Here is a 27,083-nt window from a genome sequence, read left to right on the forward strand (position 1 = left end):
TCTAAAATTAAGGGCTGATGATGGGCATGTAAGAACCAACAGAAAGGCAATTTAGGGAAGAAAATGAAGTGAGAAAGAAATGCTAGGGTCGAAACGGAAAAAAAAAAAAGGCTGGTTCGGCAAGAAAGTGTATATAATCCAAGCCCAGCGTTTCTTGCTTCTTTTTTTTTAAATTTTTTTTATTATATTATGTTAGTCACCATACAGTACATCCCTGGTTTCTGATGTAAAGTTCGATGATTCATTGCTTCTTCTATCATACACTCCAGGAACTGCGTCCCAGGGTAACTAGGCAAAGGCGTTACCGTGGTAACCGCGAAGGTCAGAGGGCACCAACGCTTTAGGGCTGGGGCAGCTCTTCCGAGCGCGGAGCTTGCCTCGTGAGAGCAGTGTCAAACTCTCGCGAGAGCTGCGTGCGGTTGCCGGCAGGCGTCTTCGCGTTTGCTCACAGGGAGGCACCAAGCTGCCCGGGGGCGGGGCCCTGGGAGCGCCTCCGATGGCTGCTAAGGAAGGGATGCCCGCCTCCGCCCTGCGGGTTCTGGAAGAAGCGTTGGGCATGGACTTGACGGCTGCTGGGGACACCGCGGAGGCGGTGGCCGCCGAGGGCGCCTACTACCTGGAGCGTATCCTTACGTGTAGGCGCGGGCTCAGGCGCTCCCCTTGGTAACGGGGTTGGGGGCGAGGGCGCGGGCTTCTCATCGCGGGCGCCCTATGTGGGTTGTGGCCGCACAGCCGCCCAGCACGCCTGGTGGACCTCAAGGTGGCGTCTCCGGCACCGCGTTCCCCTCATAGCTACCCGCCGAAAAGACTTTGCCTTTTAGGAGTGTTAGGCTGCTGTGTTCCTGCTGGAAGAAACTCGCGAATCTCGTACTTTAGTAACCACTCTGCAACCTCGGGATGGAAGGTGGTACAACAAATGGATTCAACCCTCTTTTCGCTTAGTGGGTTTCCTAAATAAGCCCCTAGCCTTCAGAATACCGTGGGAATCAATTCAGTCAGGAAAGTTAGGAGACGGAAAGACCTGCCATTGGGCGTTAAGGAGCTGAAGCTGAGAGTATTCACCCTGTGATTCTGTAGATGCTTCAGTTGTTCAATGCTTAAATGATTTGTTTTGTAAGCATCAACTTCCTAGGTAATTTCATTTTTGGCTATTTAATTACAGTTATTACATTTTTATTTTAAAGCAACTGAATCTTATTTTTGTCTACATTAAGATGATTCCTGTAACACATAATTTGTTAACATGAGACAAACACACTGAGTTAACTTGTTTTGCAAGTTGTGGGACTTCAACATAGCACAGGTTTTAGGTTTATTTAATTTTCAGGGAGATTGCTGAGTCACAACTGCTAATATATAGCAGTTTGCACAAAACCTGTCTTATAAAGAATTTTCCAAATAATCACGTTTGTAAATATAAGCAACTCTAACTTTTTAGAATTTTGTTATCCAATTTCTGAATTATCTGGCCCCTTTGCTTTTCTTCCATCTTTCTTTAGTTGGCTAATATTTTGGGTTTCAACCAAAGGGTAGTCACAGGATAGCAAAACTACATATTTTGCCAATTTTCCTACATTCAGTGTTTAGTTAAGAGGTTTAGTCGTGAGAGAGGCTTTAACTATTAGTTAAAATGAAGTTTGAGGATTACTTTAGAATGCCAATTATCCCTGTATCCCTGGGCTCTCTTAACATGGATAATTAAGAGTTGACTGTATAATGTTATTTGACATTGTTTCTTAAGGCAATTATGATAGTTGCTGAAGTGAGACTTTCTTGAGTTTAGAGTCTTTAGGTCTCAGGTAATTTAATTGAGCTATCGCAGTGGATAAATAAAAGTTATAATATGCACAAATGAATCAGAAATCTGATGTTCTCTACTCTGCACATAAACTTAATCACTACTAATCTGTGTTTGGTCTTGGGCTTCCCTTATTTATTACTGAACAGATGCTCTGTAGAACACTAGACAACAAGATATCAATATTAAGTTTTTGAAAGAGGTTGACTGATTCTCCAGGAAGTCACCCTTTGCTGTTAAACATTCGAACATAAAGAACATGTACAGACTAATGGGCTCCAAACCAGAAACAGCCAGGATCCACCATGAGGGGAATGGCTTCATTAGTAAAGGCCCCATTATTAATTTAGAGAATGTGTTCAGGAAAAAGAATTCTTAACCCTGCAACACCCCTTCTTTGTAACCTACTACCTGTAAAAGTAGGCGTTATCTGTTTCTCTTCTGAAGCAGTTCAGGATATAGTTGCTTTTATGTTTTAAAGTTCCACAAGGTAAGATACAAATACACAAGCACTTAGTTCCTTTCTTAGCTATCTCCAGAGCTTTTAAGAAATCTATTTACAGGGGCGCCTGGGTGGCACAGCAGTTAAGCGTCTGCCTTCGGCTCAGGGCGAGATCCCGGCGTTATGGGATCAAGCCCCACATCAGGCTCCTCTGCTATGAGCCTGCTTCTTCCTCTCCCACTCCCCCTGCTTGTGTTCCCTCTCTCGCTGGCTGTCTCTATCTCTGTAGAATAAATAAATAAAATCTTAAAAAAAAAAAAAAAGAAATCTATTTACAGAGTATATGAGTTCTCTGGAGAACTCCTCATTAGAAAGATATTTGCAACATTGTAAAATGTAAAGCTGGGTTTTAACTATGTGCTTTGTAAAGGGTCAAGTGTTTGTAAAGGTTTGTTGTTTTTTGTGAATAAATTCTGCATTAGAAATCAGTACCACTTGGGTAAGGTTATCAGTTGGGGTAGGAACTGCAGTTAATGTGTGGCTGTAGACATTTGGGAATGCTCAATCCAACTGTGAGATTCAGGCTGGAGTGAATTGTACTAAGAAAGCTAATACTTAGTTGATTTTGTTGCTACTTGTCGACAGACTTGTTCAAAGAAGAATAATGGATTATATGGACTCTAGGAAAGTGGACCCCCCCCAAAGTATTGTTTTTGTTATATACCTCCTTTTACACTTATTCTCTGCTCCCCTAACTAGGTTTTGATTATTTTATCTTTCAAGGCATTCCAACACTAAGAATTTGGCTACTTAGATCATGAGCATACGTTTCCTGGCCACTGAAAAGGTCTCCTTTGGCCCCAAAAGCAATTTCTGAGGCTTGAGTGAGTTTAAGCCAGTCCTTTGAAGCTAATCGACTCTGAATGCAGTCCCAAAGTCACCTGCTTATGAAAATGCAAAATTAGAGATTCCACTAGTCGCCTGAAATATGGTGATCATACTTAGATACCCCATGTAATAAGATGCATGCTTGTTTTCTTAAGTGACATCCTTAGACAGTCTTTCATTGCAATAGTAATATTCACTGATCACTTTGTTTAATTAAAATTGAATTTTTGTCATTTAAAATTCTATTTATTATTTTTAATATTTAGTGATTTTTCCGATATGTTACTTCTCTGGAATGTTTATAGCATTGAATGAGAAGATACTTTTAAAAGCCTTAATGATTATTATGTACTCATGGCATCTATTTCTTATTATCATTGGAAAAATGAATTTACCCTTGGGTGCTTAGTTGCACCCTATATATATTCAAATAAAAGGATAGACAGTCTGAATGTAGAATCTAGACCAAAAAACACGTTACTAAACCCAGAGTGCTGAATTTTACCTGAATTAAAATCATAAGCTACTTGGAAAGAAAAAATTGTATTTTGTTGTGTGTCCTCTAGTCTAAGCGAACTTTAATGTGCATAGGAATCGAAGAAGATGGATCTTTAAAAGACTCTAATTCAGTAAGTCCCAGTCAGGGCTGAGATTCTGCATTGCTAACAAGCTCCCAGGTGCTGCAGGTGCTGCTGGTCTAAGGAATATAAGTGAAGTAACAAGGCTGTAGGCAAATTTCTTAACTACTAGCCTTTATATTTTCGGATAAGAGGTATAATATGTAGAGCTCATATCTTTGGATCTCCTGGATTAGAAGCTGGAAAAACTTAAACCACCACCCTCTATGAGAACAATGAGACTTATATTTTGAAAAAAAGTTATTTTCCAGCTTCTGAGGCAGAAGATGGCAGTGGTGTCTGGTGCAGGAGTAGTCAATAAATTTCTACTCTTGCCAAGTCTGTTGAATTGGTAGTGACTTTCTCGTGTGGTGTTAATAAGAGTTCTGAGACCTCCTGAAGACTTGGTGGGAAAGACTGCAGAAAACAACAATGGGGGAAGTGGAAGCAAGTGTGCCAGTTATTTGCCATCTTTGGTATATATTATTCAGTTAACTTATGTTATTGAAACTGGCATTCCTAAGAAAGGGAACCATGACTGTGATGTTTGCTATTTACAGTACTTTTATTTCAATTTAGTAAGTAAAATGTTGATGATGGAGGATCCAGGCTCGATTTTAGATTACCTCTGTGTACATTGGCTCTGTAGTGATGGCAAAGATTACAAAGCAATTTCTGTCTATAGTAGCTTTGGGAAATCATGTAAAATATAATTAGCTATATGTTTCACTCCAGTTCTTTATAAAGATGCTGCTGCTGCCAGTGATCACTACCTCCAGTACATAGTGGAAGAGACCAGTGTGTGAGGAACTTTGTATGGTGCTCACATCTGAAAATTATTCATACCTTTCTGGCTGTGGTCCATTTGCAAAACCTTGTTTGTGACCCTGTCGTATCAACTGTGACCTCAAGCTCTGCTCCATTATGCCAGCTGAAATGTTTCTCTCAGACTTCTTGCAGTCGCGTCTTCTGTAGTGCTGTGATGGATTTAGGGTTTCCTGACAGTTTCAATGTGGATGTATATTGGCCTATTTTCTGATAGGACCTACAAGGTCAGTATCTGGTGCAAATTCTGCTAGTGCAGAAACTACCAGTTAATTCACCCATGGTGACCAAGTACCAGGGAACTGATTGATAGTATGGAAAAATCACAAGTCCTACTAAATTTTTTCCAGAGCAAGTGAAGATTTGAAGTGAGACCCTTGGTCTAAGTGTAGGCCTTGACTCTAGGATACGGAACCTGGCCTAGAAGTGGGTGGTGCTATGGGCTGTGGCTGCAGGTCAGGGAGGAAGGGGAATCACAGACTGTACCCTGGGCAAAAGCAGACTAGAAAACCAGGCACAGTTGTAAATGTCAAGTTAACCTCAAACAGGCAGAAAGGCAATAACTACATCTGAAGGAAATAGAAAGGACGGAAAAAATGAATTTTGGAAATGGAGTTCAACAGTGTTCATTGAAGGAATACTAGGTAGATAATAAGAAGGGAGTTTTGTAAGGGCTCAGAATCAGATTGGCATTAGGAAACTGATTTTAAACTAGAATTCTGCAATGGAAAAAAAAAAAATCACTTTGCCTCAGAACTGTGACCGCTTAATTGTATGGATGTTTCCTGGAGAATAGGATCACCTAAGAGATTAGGTTACACAAGATAGTTGTCCAGTAAAAGTAGAACGAGAGTAAAGGGTTTTTATCATTCAGGCAATTCTTGGTCAATTGCTTATTCCAATCCTGGCAACACTGCTTCTAAAGCAGTGCTTTCCAACCTTTTTTTACACATGGTGTTCCATCAGATCTTGCTTCACTCAGTCTTTCTGGCTGTCCCAAGGGCCAAGAGAATCAATATCTGTACAGTCCACAGTGTTCTTTTTATGAGAACCGAAGAGTATAATTTCTCTCAGGCTTCGAAACCAGAAATTGGTGTACTTTTGCTGAGAAACTCATCTGTTTTCATTGGATGGATACTGAATTCGTATCTGATTACATTCCCCTCTTTACCCTGACTGCTGGGAAGCTTTGGGTCAAACCTGTGGCTTATGTTTGACAAAGTTCATGAGACTTTATGGCATGTACTGCAGCTTTACCTTTGTCTTATTTCTCTTCTTTCTCTTTCTCTTTTAATTTTCATGTTTACTTATTTTTACATTTTTACTATATGCGTGTTTGTAAACTGCCACACAATTGTTTGGGGATTCATTTGTGCATTTGTCCATGTGTTGCTACCCAGCTAAGCCAGATAGACAGATGCATACAAACGTACGTGCCAAAGTACATTTATTTCTTCAGTAACACTGCAACATCACATTTCAACTCAGTTGCTCCTGGGAAGATTTTCTGTACAGATCATTTTTGTGGATACTGAAAATACCAATCAAGGAAAATAGTGGTTCCTATTTTGGATGTTTGTCCTCTTCCTGACCTTTTGTCTCATTAATCCATTGCCCTTGGCTGATTATATCTTTGGTTCTGTAGGCCTGTAGCTCTTTCATATCTCTCCCTCCTTTAGGGACTTCATGTTGAGCTATTTAAATGATTTGATTTAGCTGTTTGTAATATAACACTTGAGAATTTGGAAAATAAGTGAGGGTTCATTACCTAGGATTCTGGTAGAAATTGCACATTCTTTTTGTGTCACTGTAGAAACGTGTAGAAATAAGATATTATAGAAAATTCCTGATCTTTTTATTCAAGAAACTTGCCTCTATCACTAATAGGTATATTATTTTTGGCAAATTTCTTAATCTTTCTGATTCATTTTCTTTCTTTCTTTTTTTAAATTTAGAAATGACCGTCTGTGTTATTCAATCTCACAGGATTGTTGTGAGAATAAACATGATAGTGATCCATATGACAGTACTTTTTAAAAGCTTTATAAAATGATATTTTTTTCATTCTTTTTGATTTTGGGGAACAGAATATATTATTAGGGTTTGAAAACTGTTGCCTCGAGTATTTTCTGGGTACCAGTGTGGTAAGTTTGATAATTCCAAAGCTTTGAGGACAAATCACTTTTTTCTTCTATGTATTGCCGTGTTTAACAACCTATGCTTTGATGTTACTTCCTCACATTAATCTTATCAGTTGGCTTATTTATACTTTCAAAGTCTATCCAAATGATTTTAGAATATTTACTTCTTGTAAAATTTATTATGGTATCATCAGTGATGAAGGATGACATTGCTTTTCTAGAGACTTAAAGATAAGTGATTTTTTACAAAATCAAGTTTTAGTAACTGTCATTCAGAAGAGGGCATTCTTTTTCATGAAAAAGGGACTGATTTCCTGTAGCTGAACCTCAGGAAATTTTATCTAATTAAGCAAAAATGTGTCAGAAAAATATAAATTTAGAAAGCAGGAAGATTTAGAATGTATTTTATTAATCCAATCATCTTAATGCATGGGGGAACTGGGCCATGAGAGACTTATGAGACTTCTCCACAGGTACTCATCTCTTTCTAGAAAAGGAAAATAATAACAAATACTTGCATAGCATTAACCATAAGCCAGGCACCATTCTAAATGATTTGCATACATTAATTCTTTTAATACTCTTGAAACCCCTTAATGATAGCCAGCTATCAAAATGATGCTCAGTGATCTCCACATCCTTGTCCTCATGCTCCTGTATAAGTTCCCTTATGTATTGAATAGGGTTGACTTATATAACCAATAGGATAGTGAATAAATGATGATGTGTGACTTCTGAGGCTTGGTCATGAAAGATACTGTGGCTTCCACTTTGTTTTCTTGTATTTCTTATTCTGGGGGTAGCTAGCCAGTATATCTTGAGAATGCTTAAGAAGCTTATGGAGAGACCCACATGGGGAGGAATTGAAACCTTCAGCCAGTAATGTCAGAGCCATCTTTGAAATGGATCCTGTTGCCTCAGCTGAGCCTTCGGAAGTCAGGTTGCCATCCTGACTGAGGCCCATGAGAGACCCCAAATCAAAATATACAAGCTAAGTCACTACTGAATTCTTGATCATGGATACTATGAGATAATGGATGCTTATTGTTAAGGGGATTGTTAAGCCTTAAGTTTTGGGGAGTTGGTTATGCAGCAATAATAAAAAGTACAGCTTTTGGTACCAGAAAGTGGGATGCTAACATAAGCAATGCTTTGAAGTATTGGAGTGGCTCTAGAACTGAATATAGAACAGATGTTGGAAGTTCTTTAAGGAGGATGTTAGTGAAAGCTAAAACAGTGAACAGTGGAAGCCTCATGGTCTTTAAGAAGACTGTTGACAAGGGATTAAAGGAGAGTGAGGCCAATGCTATTGGAAAGTGTTCCATAACAGTAGATAACTAATATAGGTAGGTACTTCAGTCCTGGTACCCAGCATGGGTAAGTTAAAAGTTACAAGATCAGCTGCAGGTATGCAAATTTTTATTTCTGTAGTAGTTTAATCTACATTAGTTTTTAATCAGTCATTTAATTAGTTATTTTAATTAGTTTAATTAGTTAATTAACTAGGTTTTTTTTGAGCCTTAATTACTTTTCACCATATTTTTGGGAGATGCACTCTTGTTTGACAGTGTCAGGTTCCTAAGGATTGGTTATAACTAGGCTTAAGTGTCTCCTCAAGTGGATAAAGCAAACAGTGAAGATTTACAGCTGAGTAACAAGCCTGCATAATCTATCTTTTAGAGGTTTAGAACTGTGTGCAAGATAATTGGCAAACAATTCAAGTGTTTACATGGTATAGAAAACGAACATGGAATAACAGAGGTTTAAGTATAGCATAGTGAAACATAACTTCCGGGGCTGATTCCCAATTGTGTTAGGTCCTAGCTGTGTGACCTTGTGCCCGTGAGTCCTGATCTACAAAATGGAGATGATAATAGCTTGTAGGTGGGATGAAGATGAAATGAGTTGTCCTTAGGGACAGTGCCTGGCTTCTATTAAATACTTTGTAAGTAATATCAGTTCTTACTACAAATAACATAACATGTTATATACAATTTTAGTTAGCTCTTGGAAGATGATATCTCATAACCAGCAGCAAGATGAAAACTAGGCTAATCTCATCTTTGATTTTCATAACCATTACTGTATGTTAAAGTGTTTAATTTCATACATTTTGAACTTGGCATAATCACATGTGTACATTAGGAAAAAATGTAAACCTACCAACCAACAAAATAATGTTATTGGTCTATGTTGTGATTTCTTTCAAAATTAAATGTTATCTTGAAATTTTCATTTGTAATTAAAGTAACTTATAATTTTTGAAAATCTTACAACGGTGTTGTTAGAATTATTTATTAGAGTCATTTCCATTGATATTTTAATGTTTATTTTTTGATAATTTATGAACTCCTCATTTATGATTACTGTATAGTTTACATTTGCTTAAAAATTAGGCTTCATTTCCTGAGAACAAAATTTAAGTTTAAAATTGAGGTATGTGATAAAAAAGTAGAGATTAAAGTAACTTTTATTATGAAAACATTGAAATGTGTTTTTGCTTATAAATATTGGTGTGCTTTTGAAAAATTCATAATACTTTAAATAAAGAAGTCAAAGTGCACTGTAAGTGACTTAGGAGCTCTGGGAAATGAAGTTAGTTTGAGATAGATTTAAAAAATTTACTGCCATAGTTTTCCTCTTCATCATTTTTCTTATCTCTTTCTAATTTATATTATCTTATTATACCATGTACATTTTTGTAAGCCTTGGAATCGAACTGGAAATCATTAGATAGTAAATAGACATATGGGAAGGTAGTTTTTCATGGGTTTGGGTTATGTAGAACAATAATTTAAAATAATAATGAAAAATATTTTGTTTTAAAATATCTATATTTGTAGGTTGTATGGGGAAGAGAAATTTTAAAAACAGTTTAAATTACATTTACCAACTTGGTAATATAAATGGATCTGATACTAAATTTTAATTCAAATCAATTTTAAATAAATCATTTTTTCCATATATTTTGAGATTGACACTTGACAAGATTTCAGAGGTCACCATAACTGAAGCATCTGAAGATGATTATGAATATGAAGAGGTAATTTTTTCATTTTAGTAGTCTGTTAATTCACTAGTCATTCTTATAAAACATTCATTTTATTTTATTTATTTTTTTCCTTAAGAGATGCTGGTTTTTCAACTGAATTACCTAATATCAGCTATTTAAGAGTGAAGTGTGAAAGTTCTATTTTAAAGTTTGGATTGGCTAATGTATCTGGCTCTTCTGGTTTTCCTGTTAGTTGTGCTTCAAAGTTAGCTCCTTCTCCCTTGCTTTGTGGATCCTTACTACAAACTGTCATCTCTGTCCAGCGGGCATTCTCTAATATCCATTCTGCTCCTGGATGGGTTTCCCAGAGTCCCACTACTTGTTGCAGCTCAGATCTCATGCTTCCTTTCAGCTTAACTATAATTCTGTGTAGTGTAGTTCAGATGGACCTATCATTATTTCTGAGACTTGGCGTATAGAGTTGCTCCTAGATGGCACGCTGTAAGTACAACTGTGGAAGCAAGCCCGGCAGTTTGTGACCTGGACAAGTAAAAGAACAAACATCAGATAAACTTTTTATTACTATTAGTAAAATAGAGATAATATGAATACGTGCCACATGAAATTACTGAAGGGTTCATATAAAAGGCATAGAACTGATTAGCACATAAGAAACACATGCTAAGTGTTAACCATCATTAATGTCCTAGAGTCAATTGCATTCTTCCAAGAGCTTAAAATCTAGGCAGTGAGTTTTATTTTATTTTTTTAATAAACTAGAGATTGCCAGTTGCTAGTAAGTTATGAAAAAAAAAAAGTGGCCTTACTTTTTTTCTCAGCAGAGTTGTTAGACTACATTTGTCTTAATATATAAGACATAAGCTGATCTCGAGTTTATCAGAGGTGACGTTGAGTGATGTTTACAAGGAAGTCAGAGAGCCTCCTGTTTGTTAGTTATCCATTTGACACAGAACTTCAGAATGACATGGTGTCTTACATAAGATGTATTTTTTTGATCCATTGTTTTGTGAGAAAAATTATTTCTGAAATGAAGTAAGGTGTTTTTATATTCCTGCTTGCACTTCCTATCCTCTTTCTCTTTGATTTAGATACCAGATGACAATTTTAGCATTCCAGAAGGTGAAGAAGATCTGGCAAAAGCAATTCAGATGGTCCAAGAACAGGCTACAGATACCCAGATTTTGGTGAGAAGTGAACACAACGTATTGTTTGTGTAGTTTGAACACAGTCTGTAGTTTAGCAGTGAGACTTTATTAGTGGCTAAACTTAAGTTTTATGTACTAAATGCTGTCCTATCACTTATTACGCCTTTTTCTCTTCTGTGTCTTTATCATTGCACCTTCACTTTAAGTAATCAGATTTATTGTTTTTTGGGTTGTCATTTCCTATGTCATGGTTATTCTTGCATAACTTCACAACAGATGACACCTTCCTGCAGAACTCTGCCTGTTTAATCTCACTGGGTATTAAACCAAGGATTTTTAACACTAACACACGTAATTTGGTATTGGACACAGATACTGAAATGTGTTTTGTAACACATTAAAAAATAAGAAAAAAAGTATAGTCTCTCTGTTCCTCCTTTTCCTCCTGTATTCCCAATTACTTCAACTATCATCCATCTCATTCTAAATATCATAATCAAATTTATTGCCCCAAAATGCCAAGGTAGCATTTATTACTGTGTAATGAATATTTACTCCCAGCCATATTATACCCTTATCCAGCAATTATATATAATCTTCCACCATAATGCAGACTTGAAGGCAGGGATGCTGTATTCTGTTACCGTGGCATCTTCCATATTTGATATAGGGTCCTGCACAAAATCAACATTGTTATATAATATCTTTTAAGATGACCTTAGGAGGGACGCCTGGTAGGTCAGTTGGTTAAGCATCTGCCTTCAGCTCAGATCTTGATCCCAGGGTCCTGGGATGGAGTCCCACATTGGGCTCCTTGCTCAGTGGGGAGCCTACTTCTTCCTCTGCCTGCCTCTCTCTCTTTCTCCCCCCTCCCCGACAAATAAATAAATAAAAATCTTTAAAATAAAATAACCTTAGGGAAGATACTCCAAATTATCCTGCTTGAGTGTTCAAAATTTCATTTTAAAACCTTAGTCATTTGTCAGGAAATTTCTGTAGCCTCCCAAATTTGCTTCAACTGATCATTGTTTTGAATGTTGTAGCAGCTACTAGTAATTAAGATCAGCATTAAATTATCTGTTGCACTTTTGAAAAGAACTTTTTAGGGCAACAGAGATTCTTTCCTTACTGCATTTCTATGTAACTATTACCAGGTATGTAACATTCATCTGGTATGTAACCATTACCATGTTAAGAAGGGGAAGAGGAAAGAAAGTCTGCTGTTGAGTTTCTATATATGAAAATAGATTTGTCTAAATGATCAGCACTTAGATTGGTTAGTTCTTGCCAATGAGAAGAAAATGCACTCTAGAGACAATGATGTTTTGATATTTTTAAGTAGCTACCCATTATTGACTTATTTTATACATTGATTTATGGTAGTTTTATGGCTGTCCTAATTTCATATCTCACTTGCTGAAATATGTCCACTTTTCTAGTTCAGGGGTCTGCAAACTTGTTCTCTGGGGTCATATAGTAAATATTTTAGATTTTGAGGGCCATGAGATGTCTGTTGCAACTCACTTCTCTTATATAGTATGAAAGCAGCCATAGACAATATGTAAACAAATGGGCATGGCTGTGTCCTAATAAACTTTAATTACACAGACAGTTAGCTGACCCCCTGATAGAGTTGACAGATTTACTTTCGTTATGAAATGGTAGGATAAGCTACTCCATAGCAAATAATTTCTTCTGTATCATAGTGTTTCTAAAGCTCGTCACCAAAATTCATTATATTTCTTTTTATAATGATAATAATTGAAAGAACTAAAAGGTCCATACTTTTTTTTTTCCTTTTTTTAAATGTGTTATATGCTGTTGAAAGGACAAGCTGACCTCCGTATTTTTCTTTAGAGAATCCAGTCACACTCTTGAATCAGGGTCTTTGTATTTGCTGATGCTATAACTGAATCATGACCCTATCTTTCTCTTGATTTATGCTCAGATTCCACTTTATCAGTGAAATCTTCCTTCATCACCCTACATATATATAGCAGCCCAGCTCCACACTCATATCTGCCCTACATTTGACTCTCCCTCCGTTCAGTCCTCTGCTTATTTTCTCCCAGGCACTTAGTGTCATCTGCCATATTGTATATTTTAATTTAGTTATTTATTTTCTGTCTCCATCTACTTGACTATTAGATATGAAGACTGAGTCTTATCTAGTGTATAAATTCATTACTGCTTTTCCTAGTGATTAAAATAGTCCCTGGAATGTTACACTCAACAAAAATAGAGGAAAAAGTGAACAAATGAATGAATAAATGAACAGCTTATTTGTACCAATAATCAAAGTTTAGTGATGATTTTGTATTTTCAAAAGTAATTGCACATTTTAATTTCAGGAACAGAAAACAGTCCTTCCTTCAAAGCAACCAATACCTGAAGTAATAGAAGACTTTCTCTGCAATTTCCTAATCAAAATGGGAATGACCAGAACTCTTGATTGCTTTCAGTCGGAATGGTAAACAATTATGTGGATAAATAGTTCTCTAGGAATGCTAACATGTACACTTTTAACTGTCTTAAAGGACTTGAAGTTGCTCAGCTTATGCAAAATGGATTAAATGGATGGAAGCCTTTCCCATCCCCACCACTGGAACCACAACACACACACCTACACACACACACACACACCTACACACACACACACACACACACACACACTCTCTCTCTCTCTCTTTCTCTCCCACTCCCTCTCTCTTTCTCTCTCTCTCACATAATTATCAATTTAAAAGAAGTTTTTATTAAACATCCTTTCTAAATATTCAAATTTGAGGGATTTTTAAAAATCAAGAAAATGGAATATCTCCTGGGATTATATAATACAAAGCTCTTTTATGAAATACTTTTCTAATACATTCTGCATAATTATTAAGGGTAATATTTCCTGCATTAAGACATCCTATCAAGAGTACTACTTCATTTGTTTTACATCTAGTAGAATGGCCTGCCTTTCTCTACTCATACAACTAATTGACTGTTTTTCTATAAATATTTCTTCATTTGAAAATAAGCAGACTTATATTTTCAAATGATGCTTAAACACAGATTTTCTTGTTATAATTGAAAATTTTAATAACTTATTGGTTATGAAAATCAGCAGGCATGCTGTCTTTATATTCCTTTATTATAGCAGTAATGTCACCAGGCATGTTTTCAGAGACGCAACATTCTTTAATGAAATATTATTAAATAATTGGATATAAAAATATGTTTGAGCCATTTTAAAAGCCATTCCATATCATGGAAAGGGAATACTATGATGTAGAAAGATGTTTTTAGTGTTTTGGGACTAAATCCTAATTTTAAATATAAGGCGCAATTTGTAATTTCTACTAATCCAACTGTGATGTAATTTTTATTTGCTGCTTTTTTTGGTTCTCATCTACTGAGACCATGTACATAGAAGAAGTCAGTTTTATTACTTTAAATTGCATATCTAAAGTTAATAAATTTAATGGAGAGAACTGTTTTTCATTAATGCAGTTTAGGAAAAAGCAAGTTGGATGGTAGAAAAATAATAGTATTCCTATTAAATTTGGAAATTGCATGAATGATTTTTGTAAAAATGTTCCTAAGAAATAATTATAAATGTATTAGAAAATACATTTTTGTAAAAGTAGGTAGATGATTAATTTACAGTATTAATGAAATGAAAAATTAATGTGGCTCAGTTCTTTTTTTTCCTAAGAAGATGTGTTCGGATATGTAATACTTACATGTTTGTCCAATCCAAAGTGTGAAATGATTCCTGTTGAGAAATCTGGAACCAAGTATACTCTTAACAATTAAGTGCTTGTTGTATCATATTATCCTTTTAGATTTAGCAGTTTGAATTGAGATTAAATTTCAAGAAACTACAATGGTATTAGGACTTATAGAGCCCTATATAAGCATGCCACTTAGTGTATTACAATAATCAAAGTAAAATTCATATCTCTCTTTATTATATGGGTTTAGTAATACTGTGGTTCAAATAATTGTATCCTTATCACTTATTACAAAGTGTTTGTAATAAGATCACACAGTACTGAATATTTTTATTTCACATGAAACATTTTTTACTTTGATCAGAAACCTTTACTTATTCTGCATAGTAGGACTATAGGAATATTAAATATATTTTTATCATTTTTTATTATGAAGAAAAACATAGTATTCATTGCTATGAATTCATTTAATCTTACAAAAGTTGATAAATAAGTTTTCCCCATTGTTAGTTTGTAAAACAAAAACCTCAAAGTAACCAAAATGTGGCAGTATAATTGAAATTGTTGTCTTTCAGTCTTCAAAAGGTAATTGCAGTAAATTCTTTAAATCTAGGGTCAGCAAACAAATCTGTTTGCTCTGTTTTATAAATAAAACTTTGTTGGCACATAGCCATAACCTTATTTTTAAGTATCGTCTGTGGCTGTTTTCATGCTATAACAGCAAAGTTAGTTAGTCACGTGGAGACCATATATCCTGAAAGCTTTTTTTTTAATTTTAATTTTTTGCAAATTCTAAACTATTTTCTGTCCATTCTATGAACCACAAAAAAGTCTGCACTGTGGGTTAGCAGTAGCTAACGGAATTTTGTCTTAGTTGGTGAAATATTTTCCCTAACTGTCCCTGAAAACATGGAGGAAAAATTCTCATTTGATATTTGTTATTATCTAGGTGACTGTTTTCCTAACTTTTATATCCTATGTCTTGGGTGCCATCAGAAAGGAATAATAACCCTTGCTCTTACGACACTATTGATGTGTTCACTGAAATTCTGTCATGCTATTTGTCATTTGTGACAGTGGGCCTTAAACTCTTTAGGTATATAGACAAGTATTATGAAAGCTTTTGTACTTTCTTCCTGAAATACATGTGTATTTTCTGTTTCTATATAATTCTAAGTAGTTTATGGACCTTATGGTAAATATGAAGACCATTAATGTAATTTTATTGGCAATAATTTTATTGGCAGGTCTGTTGGTAGTAAATTTTATTTCCTGTTCGTAATAGTTATATAACAATCTTTTGTCCTATCTGAACACTTTTCAGTCTTATTCTAAGCGTGAGTGTATAAAGAGGAAGAAATGAAAAGGCCAGGATATTTCCTTAACACACACACCTGAAACAAAACCAAAAAATCTTACGTAGGAAATACTGGTTTTACTGAGAAATGTATTAATGTATTTCTGGAGTTTGTAGATTAAGATTCCTAATTATCTAATAGTATTAGAATAGTTTTAGTGAGTTTAAAGTCATCTTTGATATTTTTACATAGATTATAGAAATTTTTCCTGATAAATTATTTTTGAATGTCCTCAGATATATATGATATAGTATGTGATATGTTGTATTATGCTTGATTTGTATTTATTTTACCACATATTAATTTATTTACATAGCATTTAATTTAGATGACTACATATCACTTTTTTTCTTATCAAAATAATTTATTGATTTTTTTCTGTATTAAAGCAAGTTGCTGAAAACCAATTTTATGGTCAGAAAAACTTTATGGTCTAATACTTTAATCAATCCTTACATCTTCTCTTCTGAGATAAGTGTAAATCACATTCTAAGTATGAATATAATAGCGAATTTATGACTAAATGGTTATCTATTTGTTGTTTTATAAATTGTGGCAAATATTACTTAATATTGATTCTATTTTCTTAGCCTTTTGGATGTTCCACAGGCTTGTCTTGCTGTTTTTGTTTAGTATCAGATAAGATATATAACACACAACCATATGAGTATTAATGTGTAATACATTAATAAAATTAAGATTTATAATATGAAAATGCTGATAATTAACATTTTTAAACAAATGTTTAGCTCATCTATAGCAAACTTTGTAGGGATTTCTTTGTGAATAACTATTACTGAAATGTTTTTCTATGTTTATATTTTTTATTTAGCTTTATTGCTATATATAATGTATACATATAATTAAAATTATAATTATTTACAAATCTGTAAATGATTATCTGATGTTCCTTCTTAGTTCATTGAGGAAATAGAAGTTCTATGACTCCAGTCTCCCTCTCTCCTAACTTGCCACCTCTGTTCTCAGGCCTCCTCCTCCTCACGTGTCACAGAGGCTGAACCATTCATGCTGTCATCTAAGGCCAACCCTCCAGTTGTCTACTGGAGCCCAGCTCCTCTTACCTACTCAAGGACATTGCTTTGGCAATTGTCCCCCCTTTCTCTCTCTTTTTCTGCACTCTAAGCTTTTTCCCTCTCTGCTGGATCGTTCCCATAAGCATAATGTGTGTGTGTGTGTGTGTGTGTGTGTGTATGTGTGTGTATATATATATATATATATATATATATATATATATATATACACATATATTTTTTTTTTTTTTTTAAAGGCAGAACACAAAAAAAACACCCTGAACTCCACATCCTCTTTTAAGTTTATCTTGATTTCCTAGGCTCCACTTTATCACATCTCCTTGAAAGAGTATGTTGCCACTTCCTCGTGTCCTACTCTTATACCTACTTTAATGGCACTATCATCTCTACTGTGACTCTACTAAAAGTTTTTTCAGTGCTTCACATTGCCAAATTCAGTGACTGATCCTTAGTACTCTTCCTATTCATCCTGTATGCAGTATTTGTCACTGTTGTTTGTGTCTTCCTTTTTGGAACCCTTCCTTTTGGAACACTTTATTTACTTGGTTCCTGAGCCACAGTGCTGTCCTAGTCACTCACTACTTCACTATCCCCTCTCATTCTTAGTCTCTATTTGGTAGTATTTCCTTCTCTTACCAGTCTTGAAATAGTCCAGGAACTTCTCTTCTCTCTTTACATTCACTTCCTAGATGGCCTAGTCCAGTCTTGTGACTTTTAAATAGTATCTATTTACTGATGATTCCCCAATTTGAATTCCAAGTCCTGACTTTCTCCCTGAGCTCTGGACACGTATACCCAGTATTCATCTTCACTTGATTGCCTAGTAGACATATTGCATTGAACAAATCCTTAATTTCTCCATCCACCCAATTCGCACAGCATTCATTCCCATCTTTGTAAATGGATCGCTGTTCCACCAGAAACCTTGGAATCATCTTTGACCTCTTTTATTAACCAACACTTGGCAGATGATTTGTAGGAAAATCTTTATCGGCTCCACCAATAAGTTGGCTCCACCTTTACAGCATGTCCAAAAGGGACATGTTTCTCAGAATCTCTGCTGCTACCAACTTTGTTCATGCCACCATTCTCTCTCTTTTGGACTATTGCAACAGCCTCCAAACTAGTCAGCCTCTCTGATTCTACTCTTGCTCCTCTAGAGTCACTTTCTTCAAGCAGATGCCAGACTAATATATTTTTTTTAACAATAGAAGTTTCTTTTTTTCTTTTTAATTTTAGTTAACATACAGTGTAATGTTGGTTTCTGGAATAAAATTCAGTGATTCATCACTTACATGCAACAACCAATGCTCATGATAAATGCCCTCCTTAATACCCATCACCCATCTACCCATTCCCCCCACCTCCCTCCAATAGACTAATCCTTTTAAAACAAATCTGATCAGTATCACTTGTATCTCAGAGCCTTCCAGTGGCTTCAGTCTGATTCAGGTAAAATCACATTCCTCTCTCCTGCTTTCTGCTGTCTTCCTGACCCATTTCCCACCACTCTCTCCCTCTCTCCAGCTCCAGATACTCCAGATATACAGGCTTTTGGCTTTTAATTGTAGATGTCATGCACTTCCTTTTCTCAGGGTCTTAACATTTACTTTCCTGTCAACCAAGAATGCTCCTCTCCTTCATATCCCCATGACTTAGTTCCTTATTTCTTTCAGTTCTCTGCTCAAATAGCACTTTGCCAGTCATACTTTCTGTGTTCAACCTATATAAAATAGCACAAATGCCCACCTCACTCTCCACTTCATTCTCTCTATCCCTCTTATTCTGCTTTATTTTACTTCATAGAACATATCACTCTCCACACTAGAATGGATGGGGACTTGGACTGTTTTGTTAATTTCACCAGCGTCTGGATTAGTGCCTGGAACAAGCGAGATGTTTGGTTATATGTACCATAATTATATTAGTACCTAGCAATTAATTATTTTTTTAAAAATTTTAAATATATATTATGAATTTTGACTTTTTAATTTACAATAGTAATACCACAACTCATTTCTATAAATATCCCCTAGGACTTAACTTTTTGAATTGTACATAAATTAAGCCAATTTAGTAGAAAGAAACAACATAAAGCCTTTTGTTTGATTTTATCCTAGGTATGAGTTAATACAGAAGGGAGTAACTGAACTTAGAGATATTGGGCATGTTCCAGATGTCTACACGCAGAATATGCTTTTAGAAAATGAGAACAAAAATTTGAAGAAAGACTTGAAACACTACAAACAGGCAGCTGAGTATGTTAATTTTTAAATGACTTTTTTTTTTTTTTTTGGACTAAATAGGAGAGTTGAATGAAGCTAACCATGGTTAATGTACCAGAGCTTTAATTCTGAATTGAATTATATTTAAATTCTAGTTGGAAAGAATGTGAAAGGCTTCGCTAGCAAATTAATTGAACAGATGATCAGAACTCTCACAATTGCAACCTAGCAGGGGTTGGAATGCAGGGAATTGTATAGGAGATGGTTAATTTGTTATGTAACACTCACTTTCTTATGGTTTTGATAATCTTTTCATGATTTGTGGAAATCTTCCCCTATGAGGATAAGCTAATTTCTAAAATAATAATAAAATTATAGAAGACAAAGAGGGTGGAAGGACCTAGTGTATTCCTAGTTAGAGGAATTTTGGTGTTTGAAAATTCCCCAAAGGAAACTGTTATTTTATAATCTGCTAACATGAATTTATGCATAGAAGAGAGACTTAACAGAAGCCAAATCTTTCTGAAATTAATGGAAGACATAGTTTTTGCCCAACAAATTTAGATAAACACTGTTCTTCTGGCAAAGACAGATATGTGAATAGTGTTGACTAGGATGAGTCTACTCATCTAAGACAATGTTAGATGGAAAATCAATGCTTAGATATGGAGTAGAGGAAGTTCATGCTTTGTTCATTATTTTTTATTAAACATACTTAAAGAGCGGTTTTCTCTGTTAAAGAATCATATCAAACGAAAAATTAGATAAGCAGACCAACCATACAAGAACATAATATTTTTAAGATCTTTGTAAAAAAGTTTAATATAAAGCAATAAGACTTTGTATTGCGAAGTGAAGGAAAATTTTAAAACTCCTACTTTTAAAAGGTGGTGGTAAATAAAAGATAATTTGTGTGATCATTTATTCATTTATTACTTACACTTATATAAATGTTTTTGCAGTTTATACAAGTTTCATGTTATCTCTATGGGTGTGCTGTTTGACATTTTACATTTTAGAGAGAAGTGTATGATCATGGTATGATAAGTTACTAGAACCAGCATTCTCTCTATTCTCAGTTCATTTCTCGGAAGTGGTTTGCACTATTGGCCCTGATGCTCACTGTGATATTGTATAGACACCTAATGGATGCACTGGGAATTTGACACAGCAAATTTTTCAGAGTGCTGCCTGGCATACTGTTTCAGTTCCTGATCTTCTTTGAATTATTTCTTGAGTTTGCTAATTTTCTTTTGAATAGATAGAGCCTCTTTTTGCAATGATTTTTGCCATAGTGACATTAAATAATCATTGTTGATTACTGGTTGTTTATTGAATATTATATTTAATAACTATAATCAAAGCCATATAAACTATTACCTGTGCAAATTATTACCCCATAATTAAAACAGATGTTGCTCAAATGAAATCTTATTCTTATTTGTGTTTACTAAACTATCAGATTACTAAATGTATATAAAATTTGCTATATTTATTAAAATATAGTTTTAGTTTCAATGGTTATGATTATAATCTCTTAAATATATCTTATTTGATATAATTAAACTTTAACAGATTAGAAAAGGAAAATATTTATTTGCTTTAATCTACTTGACATGGAAAATTTGAAGGAAAGATGCTTGACCCTTAGTAGGTGCCTGATATTTATATCATTAAATGAATGTTAAGCACATTGTTCTCGTGACGCCTTTTGGTGAAGCATGTCTTTGGAGCCTAATTCTGTTGGATACATTTTTTAAAATGGAGAATGAAGTTTTGTAAAATATTACCAAAACTACTTCCCTCATGTTATAAGTTTGTCCTACATTGTAATATTTTATCACACAGGTTTTTCAATTTGACTTTTGAAGATATTTTTCCAATAGGGATTAGTAATAAATATGGGATTCCTTTTATAGAATTTACCGTAAAGTTTTCCTTTTCAGGAGTAAGACTGTTTCTTAAAGCAAGGTAAGTGTAGATGTTAAATACTTTTCTTCTGGCAAAGACAGATATGTGAATAGTGTTGACTAGGGATGTATGTAAAAAGAGTGAGGTTTACAAATATGTTATATATTGTCCTGATTATACTGGTAGCGTTTAATGATGTATCTAGAAAAATCAGAGAAATCTTATAGCTATAAGCTTAGTATTTATCTAGAGAAAAGAGTTGCCATGAGAAGAGTATTGAACTTAAGGTTCAAATACCTAGCTTCCAATGTTCTACTACTTATTAGCTCAGTTTTCTGATTGTTAAACTGGGAGTAATTATACATAAAATTATTAACTCCTAGGGAGTGATGTGATAATTAAATGAGACAATCTATATTAAAGAGCCATGTAAATCACAAAGTGCTTTGAAAATGTCAGCTATTATTATCAATATCTCTAAAGGCTGTCATCCTTGGATTTTTTTTAATCATCATATCATTAATATTTTTGAAATTCAACAATGATGAAGCATAAAGGAAGATGTGAAAAGGGAAATATTTCACTCTGAATTTCATTTGAATTGCTATAATTAAAAAAAATGGTCCTTTTCTCTGTTGTAAGCAGTGCCTGTTTTAGAACAGAGGTTTTCCTTATCTTACTACAAGTATTGATTATTTTATCTAAAATATAGTTTTGCATATGATATATATATATGTGTGTATGGTGATGGATGTTAAGTGTACTTACTGTGATCGTTTTGCACTATATATGAATATTGGATCATTATGTACCTGAAACTGGTACAACATTGTAAATAAGTTATACCTTGATAAAAAAAGTTTTAGAAATAAATGTTTGGAAAATTTCCTTATACATAGATGTTTTTAAGGGAAAAAATCTATTTAAAAGTGTTTATAGTTACATTGAAGGTAAAAGTTTTCCTGTACCCATTCCCTTAGGCAATTATCCTTCTGATTCCTATCACCATATATTTGTTTAACTCAGTCCTGAAGTTCTTTTGAAAGAAATCATACAGTATGTACTCTTTTCTGTCTGCCTCCTTTCACTTAAGATTTTTGAGATTCATCCATAGTTTTCTAAGTATCCATAGTTAATTTTTAAATTATTGAATAGTATTGCATTATGTGAATATATCACAATTTGTCTATTCATACTTCTTTTGATGGAAATTTGGGTTGTGTCAAGATTCTGCTTTGTATATGACGCAATTATGACATTCTTGTGTAAGACTTTTTATAGACACATAATTCATTTCCCTTGGGTCATGGGGTAGTTCCATAAAAACTGCCAAACTGTTTTCTAGAGTGGTTTCCAAATTTGATAATCTTTTTTGAAAAAGAATATAACTGTCCTTATAATAAAATGCAGGCCATTTGTCATTTATCTATTTTTTCTTGTACATCTATTTGAATACTCAGTTTTACTTCTTAAAAATATTTTTTTAATACTCAATTTTAAAATTAAGTCATAGATAAATATGTGAAAACCCATTTTTTGGTAACTTTTGACCGATTATGCAACCAATTAAGATCCCACAAAAATTTATTTCTGACTTACAACTTTGTTTGTAATTTGTGACCCCTTCAGACACATTAAAGAATAGGCAAAACATTCAAATGCAATTCCTTACAAAATTACTACTATACACTTAGACATATTTTGAAACTCAACATCATGAATTTAATTCACTTTCTCATTTTCTTGACATCTACTTCAGTAATTCTTAGATTTAGAATTACTCCCGTTTTTGATATTCCCCAATGGTTTCCTAATGTTATTTTTTAAATTAAGTTTTCATTTTAATTCCAGTATGGTTAACATACAGTGTTATATTAGTTTCAGGTGTACAATATTGTGATTCAAGAGTTCTATACACCATTACTCAGTGTTCATCATAAGTGTGCTCTTAATTTTCTTTACCTATTTTACCTATCCACCCACCCACCTCCCTTCTCATATGCTTTATTTTAAATGACTACCCTCAGTTAAAGTAATTATTTTTTTCAACAAGAACATTTTTTACTTGAAGCATACTTCAGAATACATGGTTCTAAGAATGTGTGTGTGTGTGTGTGTGTGTGTGTATGTGTATGTAAAACATTCCATCCAAGAAAAATAGAATACACATTTTCTTCAAGTACACATATAAAAAGAGACATAATGAATAATCCAAATTTAAGAAGACTGAAATCTTGTCAAGTATATTTTCCAACCACAATGGTACAAAGCTAAAGATCAACAATAAAACAAAGCTGGAAAATCTACAATGTAAATATTAAATATTTAATATGTAAATATTAAAGACACTACTGCATAAGTAATGGGCCAAATAAGAAAACAAATGGCAAATCAAAATGTCTCAAAACAAAAGAAGAAGAAAACACAATATTCCAAAACCTATGGGATGCAGCAAAAGCAGATGTTAGAGCGAAATTTAGGCTATAAATGCTTGTATTAAGAGAAAAAGTACAAATTAACATTACACCACAAGGAACTAGAAAAAGATGATATTTAGCTGTAATTTAGTAGAAGAAGGAAATAACAAAGAAAATCAGAAATAAAATAGAGTCCAGAATAAATAATATCATAACATTGAAAGTAATGACCAGTTTTTCCAAAAAAATAAACAAAATTGGCAATGCTTTAAGAAAAAAGAGAAGACTCAAAAACCAAAATGAGAAATGGAAGAGAAAACAATACAGCAGATAACCACAGAAATACATAGTGTGGTAACAGATTGCTATGAACAATTATATACTAACAAATCAGGTAACTTAACATAAACATAATTCCTAAAGATGCACAAATTATCATGATTTAATCATGAATCTTGGATCCAAGAAATAGGAAATCTTAGACCAATAATAAGAATGAAAATTGAATTAGGAATCCAAAATCTCTCAGCACAGAAATGTCCAGGACCACATGGTTTGATTGGTGAATTCTACCAAACGTTAAAAAAAAATAATCTTTACCAAAATCTTAAAAATAATGGAATAGAGGAAACACATTCAAAATCATTTCATGAGGCCAGTACTGTCCTGATACCAAAGCAGGATAAAAACAATATGAGAACAAAAAAGTCTAGTTTGTCCAATATAAATATGGCTACTCCAGCTTTCTCTAGACATCCATTTGCATGATAAATATTTTTCCACTCCTTCACTTTCAATCTGCAGGTGTCTTTAGGTACAGGAACATAGGGAAAAGTATTTATTTTCTCAAATGAACTTTAATTCATGGCTCTGGTCTGCTACCTGACTTTTTGAATAATTTTTTATTTGAGTATAGTTGACACACAGTTTTATTATTTTCATGTGTGCAACATAGTGATTCAGCTTCTGTTATGCTATGCTCACCACAAATATGACTATCATCTATAACCAACTGAATCTCCCAGGCACCCCTCAATAGTTTATTTTGATATAGTCCCAATTGTCATTTTAAATGGAGAGATCTAGAATTTAAGCAACCTGCTACACATTTACAGAGTTGTTGGTTGAATGAAGACTAGAAAGCATCACTTGGGATCATCATATCTTTTACAGTTAAGGCATTGTTTCATAAGCCTTGTTTTATTTCGTAGTTGACATGCCACAATATTCACCTCAGTCTGAGGTCCACAAAAACTATGAGTTTCATTAATTAAGAACTTGTTTGCTTGATCTTGTTTTGTATCTTGACTAGTGCTTTATGTCTTCTCATAATGTAGACATTGAAAATATTCTCAATTGGATGGTTTACTCCTAAAAGCATCATTATACTTGTACTTTAACATCCTGCAGTCTGGCTTCCACCCCACCTATTCCACTTAACTGTGCATCTTATTTCATTCCTTTTTTCCTTTGGCTTCTGTGACAGCATGCTGTTCTACCTCTTCCTCTAACTCATTGACAAGCTTTTTTTTTTTTTTTTTTTTTTTTTCCTTTTTCTTACCTCTGCACTGTTAACACTCTCTAAGGCTGTGCTGTCCAATGTGATAGCCGCTAACTACATGTGGATGTTGACAGATACAACATGTGATAGTAAACTCTAGGAAGAAAAGTAACATGGTAAGGGAGACAGAGATAAATGGGGTGCAGTTTTATATAGGGTGGTGAGGAAAGTCCTGTATGATATAAGTTCCTGAAGAAACTGAGGGAGGCCATGTATAAACTTGGGAAAAGGGAATTCCAGGCAGAGGGAAAAGGAAGTACACAGAGCCTGTGGTGGGCACAGTTTGGCTTGTTAGGGGGCTAGTAAGGAGACCGTAGTGACTGAAACCAGGGTATAAGTGGTAGAACTCTATATTAGAACTTTGCTGTTTTCCCTCTGAGTTGTATGTGAGGCCAATGGATAATTTTGAAGAAAAGCATAATGTGAGCTTGTTTTTGTTGGAAAATAGACTGGATGGAGGGACACGATGGAAATATGGAATACATTATATCCTGCATAACTTTCTTGTAGGTTGACTTATCCGGTTACAGCATAATAATGAAGTTAAACAAACTTTTTCTGAAGAGTTAGATTCTTGAAAGAACAATATCTCCTGTTATCAAACTCAGCATTACAAACCCCACTCAAACTTTAATTTAGAGCAGACATTGATACCAGGTCAGGTATTGTGGAGAGAGCAACACAATTACATGATGCTCTACCTTTAACTAGATATAATAATACAATTATTACTCAGTTTCCTCATATGTAAGTGGGTTGATATTATCTGTCCTTGAGGGGAATCATTTTAAAGTGTTTAGCACAATGTCTGTCACATGGTGAGTGCTCAATAAAGATTAAACCAGTATTCTGTATTACAGCACCTTTTTTTCCTTTCATGACATTCACTAGTTTCTGGTTTATAAGTTTATATTTTATTTCCTTATTAATATTCTCTATACTCCTGAGAACTTGATGAAGGCAACGATTGTGCTTGACTTACCTATCATAGGATAATGAACATAATACCTGGTATACAATATATATTAAGTAGGTAGAATAGCATCATCATCATTATTGTTGTCAACTTTATTATTAGTAATAGCAGCAACACTGAATAAACACCAAAAGTAGTATTTTTTTTCCAAAAGACAGGTACTTAGCAATATATTGTTTACATATATTAACCTAATTCTGAAAAAAATATCAAGGATTTAGAAAGTAAACAAAATAGAATAATGAACCGCATGGGCCTATCAGTTTCAACACTTGACCATGTTTCTGCCATTTCATCTCTACCCCCACCCATACCCTACCCTACATCCACTAAGTATAATGTATTTATAGTTCTTTTATTGAGTTATACATAATTTTGACAAACAGATAAAGTCTTGTCACTTCTATACCCATCTTAATGTAAACATTTCTGTTTATCCAGAAATTCCTATGTCCCTTCTTAGGCATCTCTGCCCCTGCAATCAGTGTTCTGATATATCAGTTTTCTGGTATTTGATCAGTTTACCTATTTAAGAACTTCATAAATGGAATCACAGAATGTACATTTCTTTGTGTTTGACATTTTACATTCAGCATAAACTCTGTAAAATATATCTATGATTTTTGAATTTATCAGTTATTCCTCTTTATTGCTATGTAGTATTCTGTTGTATAGTGTATGTCACATTTTGTTTATTTTTCTATTGGATTGTTTTCAAATATGGTTCCTAATGAGTAATACTACTATGAAGATTTGTGTATAAGTCTTCTTGTGGGAATGTGTCTTCTTTCTTTTGGTTAAATCTTAGGAGTGGAATTACTGGACCAAAGGGTCAGTGTGTATTTATAAGAAATTCACAGTCCATTTTCCAACAGTTGGGGCATTTTACATTCTCAGTAGAGGTCTATGAAAGTTCTAGTTCTACATTGTCACCAATGTTGAGTGTTGTTAGTGTTTTTCATTTTAGCCATTTTAGTAATTGTATAGTAGCAGCT

At 34.2% G+C, this 27,083-nt stretch overlaps 1 protein-coding gene across 6 annotated transcripts in view; it reads left to right on the forward strand.

Moving 5' to 3' along the window:
- Positions 1-410: 410 nt before the first annotated feature.
- The window catches only part of SPAG16 (sperm associated antigen 16), a 913,718-nt gene continuing 887,045 nt past the window's right edge, over positions 411-27,083 (forward strand). For 2 of the 6 annotated variants that reach the window (XM_057304555.1, XM_044381193.3), the window contains exons 1-5: positions 424-623; positions 9,708-9,754; positions 10,813-10,908; positions 13,221-13,339; positions 19,119-19,256. In XM_057304555.1, coding sequence (XP_057160538.1) covers positions 497-623; positions 9,708-9,754; positions 10,813-10,908; positions 13,221-13,339; positions 19,119-19,256 — 527 coding nt within the window. In that variant the 5' untranslated portion in view covers positions 424-496. The other 4 variants (XM_044381194.3, XM_044381196.3, XM_026492020.4 and 1 more) reach the window with 3 other exon arrangements.

The sequence above is a fragment of the Ursus arctos genome, unplaced genomic scaffold (genome assembly GCF_023065955.2).
Source record: "Ursus arctos isolate Adak ecotype North America unplaced genomic scaffold, UrsArc2.0 scaffold_1, whole genome shotgun sequence".
Lineage (NCBI taxonomy): Eukaryota > Metazoa > Chordata > Mammalia > Carnivora > Ursidae > Ursus > Ursus arctos.